The sequence below is a fragment of the Setaria italica genome, chromosome IV (assembly GCF_000263155.2).
Source record: "Setaria italica strain Yugu1 chromosome IV, Setaria_italica_v2.0, whole genome shotgun sequence".
NCBI classification, from domain to species: Eukaryota; Viridiplantae; Streptophyta; class Magnoliopsida; order Poales; family Poaceae; genus Setaria; species Setaria italica.
In genome coordinates this window covers 36,305,142-36,315,485 of record NC_028453.1, presented here as the reverse complement: position 1 = coordinate 36,315,485, position 10,344 = coordinate 36,305,142, and the positions used below count along the sequence as shown (strand labels likewise).

Genomic DNA, 10,344 nt, shown 5'->3' with positions numbered 1-10,344 from the left:
TCACCAGGGTGGGAGCTTTAAGGGAGAGGGCCATGTTCTCCTGCGCGGTCAATTAGAGGGACAACCATGGCCACGGAGTACTGACGATCTTTACGATCGAATTACCATCTCCCTATTTGCTATCCCCCTTACTGCGGTCGAGAATATCCTCCCCGTTATTGTTGAAGGGACATTATTGCCTTTATAATCCATCATTAGAAAATGGTAGGTGTAGCAATACATTGTCAAATCAAGGACTAATTAGGCTTAATAGATTTGTCTCACCGTTTAGATTCGTCTTATGTAATGGGTTTTGTAAATAGTATACGTTTAATACTCCTAATTAGTATCTAAACATTCGATGTGACGGGTGCTAAAAATAAGTCAGTGGAAGAAAACGGGGCCTATGATATGAGCTCCAAAATCAAGGAAGTCCGTTCCCCCTTTTCTCCTTGGGAAGAGAGTAGCAGTAGAGACTAGAGAGAGACATGGGCCCTGCTCTCTCTGCTGTCTGCAGCTGCAGGTCTGCAGCAGCAGGTAGTGTTCGTTCGGGCCCTCGCCCTCCCCATTCCGTTTCTTCTCTCTCTAGCATCACTCCATCTCAAACAGACACCGGCTGACCGGCAGCAATGCAGCATGCAGCCGGCCGAACTGATGGTAAAACTAGCATTATCTATGGTGTTATCTGAAAGATGCTACCATTTCTTATGGAGTTAGCTTACCCAACAACAATAGTGCCATTTCATATGATCAAGTTTCAAAGTTTACCATGTGTTCATATTTAAACATTTGTTCCCGAGATGTATTGCTTGGAAGAACTCGAGACAGTTGCTTGTTGTAAATGGGGGAAGGAACTATTCAGAAACAGTTGTCGTTAGGTGACTATTCAGAAATAGTTGAAGAGCATGCAAGTGCATGCGTACTGGTGACTGGTGTGTGCATGGATGGCATTGCAATGCAGCACATGGAGGTAATCCACTGCAGGAAGGCGAATTACCTGTTTGCCAGCAGCCTACGGATCCTAGGCTGCTCCCTCGCATCTGTGCAGAGATTTGAAGGACCTGGGGCTATGTGCCGCATTATTGCTTCATGTTCATCAGCCGCTGTAAATTTTCGGTGCACGGACAGTAAAATTGCTGCCGATCAGTTATCAATCACTATGCTTTGAGAATGACATGTTCATAATTCAACTTTGACCGAGGGTATGTTGGCACAATTTGATTACGTTAGTTCTTATGAGAACTAAGTTGAACTATGCATTTAGAGTTCGGAAATTATGTGGAAACACGAAAGGAACGAAAAACAGACAATTTTTTAACTAGTTAATAGGGATAACAACCATGATCATTGAAATGGAGTTTCCTACAAAATTACGATGACAAGCATATGTCCCAGTAATGCTTAGAAAAGGAATATATCAGTTAATGTATTGGCTAAGTTGCTAACCCGGCCCGTGTCGTGTTTATATAATGTTTTACTGAGCCTCACATTAAGAACTCCACCAGTAGGGGTATTGTGTAACATTAAGATTGTAGATCCTCTGACAAAAAAGATAGTAGATTATATAAAGCAACAACCAATAACCAAGATACATGGATTATCCTTCATTGCTGAACACATTATCCATATAGTTCCATGTAATTTAACATAAACTGAGGTTTGAAGTGGGCAAGTGGCTAGTAAGTTTTGTCTAAATCAGAGGGGAACCTAAGATCTGAATACATTTATATTTTGAGAGCCAACATGAACAATAAACTAATGGTAGTGATCTGCACAGTACATAGCCAGAGAAAAACGGCAAGATAGAGAGACAACGACAAAATGCTGTGTCAGACAAGTGTCAAGATAAAATTTTGACGGAACAAAAAGATGTGAATTACTCACTGTGGCAGTGACACAAATCCTTGTTTGTCCTTTTTCAGCTAGTGTCCGGTCGACATTTATGGCCATGGTCACTGGTCATGAGTCAATTTCAACAATGAATCAGTGGCCCCTTTCTCCATAAAAAACAATTTGCCATTGGACATAAAATGTTTTCTGGGAAAAAAATCATGTTGTCCTGTGAAACTACTGCATTCTAAGCAGGTCGTAAGTTATGCAGATAGATATTAAGGTCTCGTTTGGCAGGGCTTATCTTGATTTCGGCTTCACCTGTTTTGCGCAAAACGAGTATTTTTGTAAGAAAATGAACTAGTATTTTTAGATTCACCGGCTTTGACTTCACCGGTGAAGCCATTTTGGAAGAAGCCCTCCCAAATGCGGCCTAAGCTCTGGCTGGAAGCAAGAATTTGACCAAAAGAAAAAAACAAAATTTTCACAAAACCTTTGGAGACACACTTTGCTCCAAAAACTTACCACTGCAACTGCAATCTATATGCAATTCTTTCCTTCTTCGAGTCCTAACACTGTAGTGACTGCAATGTAGGGGGGAAAACAGATTTTAGATGTTGCCTGCAAGAGGAGCATTTCTCAAGATTGTTTGTTCATGGTGACCAGCTAATGTAAGCAAAGTAGTTAAGAACAACCTATCTGACAAAGCACAAAAGCAAGCGGCACAAAGTAAGTGCCTGTGATTTTTCACTGGAAGCTACACTTGTGTACCGATAAAAGCCTCTGCAAACAACCAACATCGATGTTTCGTTAAAAAAAACACCACAAATTGGCTATCCCAAATTTTAATTTGTATAAAACAAATTAAATGCCAAATGCAAATCAAGTCACCTGACAGAGCACACCTCATATCATAAACACCTGACAGATCCCGCTTAATACGCCAGACAGCCCTAAACCGGCCTCATGGTGAGTTAAATTTGCAACCTCGATCGAGCTCCAGTTGCAAGCCAAAACCTCGACGGGGAATCACTAATCAGAACATAAACCCTAGCTGTCCAACACAATATTACTACTGTTCATCACAATTCACAGTTCACAATCAACCAAAATGAGAACCGCGAGAGGACTCAGAGGAGGGGGGCGGAGCTGGACCAGGGAGTGTTGAGGCTTTCCGGGAGGGGACGAGCGCGTGAAGTAGATGTGGCTGTACTCCTCGTACTTCTTCCCTGGATCGCGTGCCTCTCGCTCTCGCATCCTGCAAGGCTGCAATCGCCAACGTCGTCGCGCTCAACCGAGGCCGGAATCGAGACGAACGGGGTCGATAAAAGAGAATAATGCAGGGGTGAACGAGCGGCGCTTACGAGCACCGAGGTTTCTGTAGGCTGCTCGGCAGTCTCCACCGGCGTCGGCGGCGGCGGCGGCGACGGCGACGGCGACGACGGTGGCGCGCGGTAAGCTCGGCAGCCTGGGGTTCGGGCAAGCAGAAATGGGCTGAAATGTCGAATACATGGGCGGCAGCAGGCGACCCACCCACGAGGTGGTGGAGTCACGCGATTTTGATTTTTGCAACACGGCCCGTTACAACTTCCTCAGAAGATAAGAAACAAATCCCTTCAATTCTCTCAAGAAAAAAAATGTTAAAGGCTTGTTTGGATAATAGGAAGTGGGCCAGCGCTGTTGGGCTGAGTAAAGTATGCAGTGGGCTCGAAACGGCAGAATGGGCCAGCCCAACACCACCGAGAAAGGGTTTTGGAGGACCAAGGAAGGAGGAGGAAACGGAACCCTCGCTCCGCGCCGTCTAGAAAGTAGAAGCACCGCCACACTCCGCTGCTCCCTCCCCGTCCCCCGCACTCCACCACACGCCGCCGCCGCCCGTCCGATCCGCGGGATCTTCCAGGAGAGCGCGCTCCGCGCCAAGCGGCGGCCATGGCGCTCGCCTTCGACGAGTTCGGGCGCCCCTTCATCATCCTCAGGGAGCAGGAGAAGAAGACGCGCCTGCGCGGCCTCGACGCGCAGAAGGCCAACATCGCCGCGGGCAAGGCCGTCGCGCGGATCCTCCGCACCTCGCTCGGGCCCAAGGGCATGGACAAGATGCTCCAGTCCCCCGACGGCGACGTCACCATCAGTACGCATCTGCGTCGCTCTTCATTGTGTAATATGCTGGATTGCTGGTCCTGGTGCGGCTTGGGTGCCAGGATCTGGGAGCCCTTGCATCGTCTGCGTGGGTGAAGCGGGAGGGCTAGGGTTTTTGAGTGGCGGGTGCATGTCTTGAGATCTAGCTTTTTGCGGGACAGTTGCTCGCTCGTGTCGGGCTGCTGATTTAGTCGCGCCGGGAAGGAAATTGTATGCTTTATTTAGTATAAGAATTGCATGGATTGGCTTGGACAGGGGGTGTTTCTTTGGAGATCTAGTTTTATGCTTTAGAAGTTCATTTTGCAGTTATATATCTGAGCCATCTTGCTGTTCATTGGAGTATTCTGTTACTTTGTTTACTGAAATTGCTGTCTTCTAAATTGCCAGCAAATGATGGGGCGACAATCCTGGAGCAGATGGATGTTGACAACCAGATTGCGAAGCTGATGGTGGAGCTTTCCCGCAGTCAAGACTATGAAATCGGAGATGGGACCACTGGGGTCGTTGTCATGGCAGGGGCTCTCTTAGAGCAGGCTGAGAAACTTCTGGAACGTGGTATTCACCCAATAAGGGTTGCTGAAGGTTATGAGATGGCATCAAGGATAGCTTTTGATCACCTTGAGCACATCTCCCGAAAGTTTGAGTTCAGTGCAGACAATATAGAGCCCCTGGTTCAGACATGCATGACTACGCTGTCGTCAAAGATGTAAGTCAGAAACTCAGAATGAATATGAGACATTCTGTTCAATCAGTCAACTTTATGAGAGAACTTTATGATTTCTGACAATATATTGGTGTTGCTTAGTAATTTTTGCATCTGAATAGATTCTCAGGGGAACATGAATTTTAACTTGTTTCTGCTTGAATAAAAAACTTTTGGTATCCAAGATGTGACATGAAACCTTTTTCTGGTTTTGTCTTTTATCTGTCTTGGCCTACCAGAAATAGGATAATAGATTGCATTGGTTTTAACACATTCTGTAGGATATGTATCTTGCTCCCAGCCCCACAATTTTTATGGTCTAGGAACACTTATCTTTTCATTTAACAACATTATCAACTCTGTAGTGTTGCTCCTTGTATGAAATTTCTGCAGATTTTTCATCTGCCAGAAAATATATTGCTTTAGAATAATCTCCCTGTCAGAAGATTCAAAAACAGAACAGAATGTCTGATGGTATCCATTCCTCTTATTCTACAGTGTTAACCGCTGCAAGCGGGCACTGGCAGAGATTGCTGTCAAAGCAGTCCTTGCGGTTGCTGATTTGGAGAGGAAAGATGTTAACTTGGATTTGATTAAAGTAGAAGGCAAGGTTGGTGGAAAGCTGGAGGACACGGAGCTCATACATGGAATTGTTGTCGACAAAGATATGAGTCACCCACAAATGCCAAAGAGAATTGAGGATGCTAAGATAGCCATCCTTACTTGCCCATTTGAGCCCCCGAAGCCTAAGACAAAGCATAAGGTTGACATTGACACTGTAGAGAAATTCCAGACCCTGCGCGAGCAAGAGCAGAAGTACTTTGATGAAATGGTTCAGAAGTGCAAGGTAAACACTAAAATGTTTTCTTAGTACGGAATATCCTTGGTTTTAGTATCTGGGTGATAATATTTTTGTGCATGCATATTTTCATATTGGATTGGATTTGAGATCCTTAAATGATATAATTTATGTTGTTACTTTGCTTAATTTTCATTTCTTTCCCATGTAATAGATTTTTAAATACTTCCTTTACAATTATCAATTTAATTATTATACATGTCTGAAGTTTTCATGTCATTTGGTGTGTTAGCTTTGCTCAGTAACTTTTTTTGAAAGAAAGCTCAGTAACTATTGACATATTATTTCTGTAGGATGCTGGTGCGACCCTGGTTATTTGTCAGTGGGGTTTTGATGATGAAGCCAATCATCTCTTGATGCACAGAAATTTGCCAGCTGTCAGATGGGTTGGTGGTGTTGAATTGGAATTGATTGCCATTGCTACAGGTCCGCATGCCATCTCATCTTTTATGTGACCATGATGACTTGTGAAGACTGTACTAACATTTGAAAACTGACTGCAGGAGGCCGGATTGTTCCGAGATTCCAAGAGCTGAGTCCTGAAAAGCTTGGGAAGGTATCAATCTTCCGAACATTTTTTTTATTTCAGTCAAAGGCTTGGTACATCCGTATCTAGCTCATGTCGATCTTTGTGTCATTTTTCTTTCATTAGTTCAGTAGGATAGTCCACGTTGCTAGGATGTGTGGATCTAGTCAGGTCGTGACCCTCGATCAAACCATCCTAGCAATGCCCTCTTCTCAAAACAGGTGTTCGATGTGCAGATCATCGCCGCTTGTCTTTGGGGGTGGGATTTGGAATTTGAAAAAGGAATATGTACAGGTTCAGGATGTGGTGTTCAGTTACATAATTTTAGTGCCCTTTGTACATGAAACTGGAAGTTGATAGATCATTTGTGGAGATAGTATTGCATTGATATTTTTCTTTTTATAAAAAGCAACTGCTTTACTATTTCTGGCAGGAACTATAATGAACAAGTTCATTGATTTGATGGTAAACATATATCTATTATTGCAGAATTGTAGGATATGTGTTGTCCTTTAAGTGTTCTATGTGAGTTCTGAAGGTGATTTGGTTTATCACTCTCCGATGAACTGATATTTAACCTTCAATGTGGTCAACTATTACAGCATCCTTGGTATCATAGTTGTTTGGTTTAGCGTTGTTTTGTACACAGCATTTGAATGACCTGTAAAATTTTACGGTACAATCCGTAGCCATCTTTATTGTATCACGAGTAGTTATATGTTACATTTTTTTATTGCTCTGCTTCAATAGGCTGGATTAGTCAGAGAGAAGTCATTTGGAACAACCAAGGACCGGATGCTTTACATTGAGCAGTGTGCCAATTCTAGAGCTGTAACTATTTTCATTCGTGGTGGTATGTTCTTACCTCTTTTCGTTCTTTCATTCATGTAACATTGCATGTGCCTACCTTTATACACCAACATTTCATATGATTTGGGCACTCCACAGTTTGTACTGAATAAATTGAGTGATTATATCTTTTGTCAGTGTGGATGCTATATAGTTATATCACTATTCTGATTGAACTGTCCTACCAAGGATTGTATCAAATAACTGTTGGTATTAATTGTGCATCAGGAATCCAGATTGTTTAATTTTGTGCTGTGAAACATAGTATAGACAATTCATTTGTTGGAGAACAACAAACCTTACCGGTTCTTACTAAGATCATATACTGAACTGCTCATTTCAGTAATCATATCTTGAGGATATTTTCTATTTTTGGTTTCTGTGACAAAACTAAATGCTGATTTACAGGAAACAAGATGATGATTGAGGAGACTAAGCGCAGCCTTCATGATGCTCTTTGTGTGGCAAGGAATCTTATCCGCAATAATTCAATCGTGTATGGTGGTGGCTCAGCAGAGATATCTTGCTCGATTGCTGTTGAAACTGCTGCAGATCGACACCCTGGAGTTGAGCAGGTGTTTTTCGACTTTGGAGATTGTAGTTGCAAAAAATATGCAATGCTGTACCTTCTGACTGTTTCTTTGTTGTGTAGTATGCTATCAGGTCATTTGCTGATGCATTAGATGCTGTTCCACTAGCCTTAGCTGAAAATAGTGGTTTGCCGCCTATTGATACATTAACTGTGGTGAAAGCTCAGCAAGTTAAGGTATTTGAGTTCCCTATCCCTTGTTTTTCCCCTCAAGTCCATTGCTTTAAACTTTTAATAGCATCTCTGCATCTGGGCTTCTTATCCTTGTACTTGATAGACCAATATCGCATGTCCATAGTTTGTGTAGGGCTAGTGATTAGTGTTGGCTTCTTGTTCCCCTACCATTAAGGGGATGCACTTGTACAGTCAGATCACCTAGTGTTGTCGTTTCAGCACTTGTGCGATCACAAGCTATGCTCTTTTTAGTGTTACTATATGGTATTCTTGCTGTTAATAGTCCTGCTTATATATATTATTATTTGGAAACCGTAGTGATATGCTATTACTGAACACCTTTGCAGGAGAGCAACCCCCACTGCGGCATAGACTGCAATGACGTTGGCACCAACGACATGAAGGAGCAGGACGTCTTTGAGACTCTGATTGGCAAGCAGCAGCAGATCTTGCTTGCCACGCAGGTGGTGAAGATGATCCTCAAGATCGATGATGTGATCTCGCCGTCCGAGTACTGATGAAACCTGAGAAGGGGCAGTTGTGCTTGGTGACAATCTATCAGTAGGCAGCATTTCTGATGTGCTGACACCTTCATGGTGCTTATTTTTGAGAAGTCTAGTTGGATACAAGAGGGGCACAAGTTGTGGGACGTCAAAGACACATGCTTCATGTTGAGACGGTTGCCAGTCCGTGTTCTGCGCCAGAGGGGTTGTGAGGCGAGTCAGGTTTGTGTAGGGTGCCGGCAGAGCCGCACTGCGGTGCTGCTGTCCAAAAGAACCATTCCACATGCTGTAAGGGTCATTTTCAATTCATGCTGATTTTCATGAGCTTATTCCAGACCCAAATCAGCCTCAAAATCTTGTAGGAATTTGTTAAAGTTACTAGTCAGAAATGATGGTTTTGTTTTGGTAAATTTATCGTTTGTTGGCTTGTTGCAATACCATCATTTTTGTTATGACGATATTACAAGTGTCTCTTTCATAGTACTGCGAAATTGCCAACACAGCTTGTCCAGGTGTAGTGAATTCGGACAATGCGAATACGGTTGTTGCAATACCAGTTTGTGTACAATCTAAGCTTGCACGAAACTACTAGCGATATGCTTGCAATTAGATCTCTGGAGTAACATTCACAACCGAGTGAGAATTTACATTTTTTTTTCAAAAAAAAAGCGTTACCCTAACCTCCGTTTGGCTCTCTGTAGCCATCTGCAGAAAGCAAGGGCACAAACACATCAATAAGCATGTCCAGATCCGATCCTTCTTGCATATTCAACCACCTTCTGAAAGTTTCCCAGCCTGAACCGTAGTACTCCTACTTGTCTGTCCAACAATATCAAATCTAGATCGAGATTTTATTGATTTGGGAATACGCAACGATCAGTAGCTCTTAAGTTCCAGATGCTCGCGCTAGGACCTTTTCAGTTTCTTAAGCAGTGTGAGGTGCCAAAATAGACTTATAGTACGTGCAAGAAACTTGGTTGCACAATGTTAAGTGTCATGTTGCACAAAACATAGTTCTGACCGGAGACAGTAGTCCAAATGTTCAAGTTTTTGCTGCCGACAAGCTTTTTCGACTGGGAGGTGGAATCTGTTTATATGCTGGTTCTTGCATACTACGTTTTGTTCTATACCTGTTTATATGCTGGTTCTTCCATCATTTGTTACCAAGTTCTACTATTACTATCCTTACTTTTTGAAATGCTCTGTCTTATAACCTCCTGAAATTGCTTGCTTGGGATTTTCTCAACAAGAATTATGATGCCGTTAACTTATATTCTCATGAATTGTAACTTTTTTTTTTTTGAAAACTATACAGCGGGGGAGGCCCCCGCTGTGGTAAGATATATTAAAAGGGTAAAATAAAACTGTACAAGGACAAAAGTCCAAAGGGCACCTCAATGCCCAAAAAGGAAAAAGACCTCAAAGTAGGCTAAGAGCTATGGCTAAAACTAATGCTGTACATTGGTGACCCATGAGAGGAAATCCTGTTTTTTGCTTTCCTTGATTCTATGAGCTTGAAGTCTTGCCTCATCTACAAATCTAGATAATCAGTCTCTAACTGTTGGCCTTTTTCCTTCAAAGATGAGGCTGTTCCTTTGCTTCTAGATGTGCCAAGTGGCTATTATGAAGACCTCCATGAAGAACCAGTGATGAAATTCCTGTTGGGCTCTCTTCATCATTTGAAAGAAGCTGAAGGTGCAAGAGAAGAAAAGATGGAAGGCAGTCTCCTCCATGTTGATATTGCAAAGTTCACGGTTATAATTGTTGCCTTCTATGATGAAGTTTCTCCTCCTGAGCAAATTTCTGGTGTTCAGTCTGTCCATAAGTAAAAGCCATGAGAAAGTTCTGAGCTTGTTACTGCATCTTGGCTTCCAGATCCATAAGAAGGGTGATGGGGTCTGATGTTTTTATAAGGGAGGTTGTAAAATTGCTTGGATGAGTATTTGTTGGATCCCCAGACATATTGCCAAGAATCCTTCTCATTTTCTTGAACCTGTATTCCTTGAATAATTTCCTGAAGCTCTTGGAATTCTTGAAATGCCTTGACTGTAAGAGGGGTGTTAAATTGTTCTTCAATATCATTATTTTGAAGAAACTTGGCCACTGAAATGTTTTTGTTTTTCGCGGAGCTGTACAGCCTTGGAAATGACTCTTTTAGCAATCGTTTGTTCCATGTATCCTCCCAGAATAGAATAC

General features: G+C 42.7%; 1 protein-coding gene and 1 long non-coding RNA gene across 3 annotated transcripts in view; one reads left to right on the top strand and one right to left on the bottom strand.

Annotated features, from left to right (window-relative positions):
* Nucleotides 1-3,314, bottom strand: part of LOC111257140 — a 6,178-nt gene extending 2,864 nt beyond the window's left edge. Inside the window, exons 1-7 of one of the 2 annotated variants that reach the window (XR_002677551.1) lie at nt 3,174-3,314; nt 2,965-3,075; nt 2,715-2,863; nt 2,505-2,592; nt 2,335-2,430; nt 1,864-1,934; nt 977-1,082 (exon numbers count right to left, since the gene is read on the bottom strand). This is a non-coding gene — a long non-coding RNA (uncharacterized LOC111257140). The remainder of the gene's footprint in view (nt 1-976; nt 1,083-1,863; nt 1,935-2,334; nt 2,431-2,504; nt 2,593-2,714; nt 2,864-2,964; nt 3,076-3,173) is intronic. The other variant, XR_002677552.1, reaches the window with a different exon arrangement.
* Nucleotides 3,315-3,601: 287 nt separating this feature from the next.
* LOC101782963 (T-complex protein 1 subunit epsilon) lies at nt 3,602-8,558 on the top strand. Its single transcript, XM_004966023.4, has 9 exons — nt 3,602-3,937; nt 4,333-4,651; nt 5,147-5,495; nt 5,801-5,933; nt 6,011-6,063; nt 6,784-6,886; nt 7,291-7,457; nt 7,535-7,648; nt 7,993-8,558. Exons 1-9 carry the CDS (start codon nt 3,739-3,741, stop codon nt 8,161-8,163), a joined length of 1,608 nt encoding a protein of 535 aa, XP_004966080.1. The 5' UTR covers nt 3,602-3,738; the 3' UTR covers nt 8,164-8,558.
* Nucleotides 8,559-10,344: the final 1,786 nt, after the last annotated feature.

Coding starts and splice junctions, on each gene's coding strand:
- LOC101782963 (XM_004966023.4), top strand. CDS start 3,739: ATGGCGCTCGCCTTCGACGAGTTCGGGCGCCCCTTCATCATCCTCAGG. Junction 6,064..6,783: donor GTCCTGAAAAGCTTGGGAAG/GTATCAATCTTC, acceptor CTGCTTCAATAG/GCTGGATTAGTCAGAGAGAA. Junction 6,887..7,290: donor AACTATTTTCATTCGTGGTG/GTATGTTCTTAC, acceptor GCTGATTTACAG/GAAACAAGATGATGATTGAG.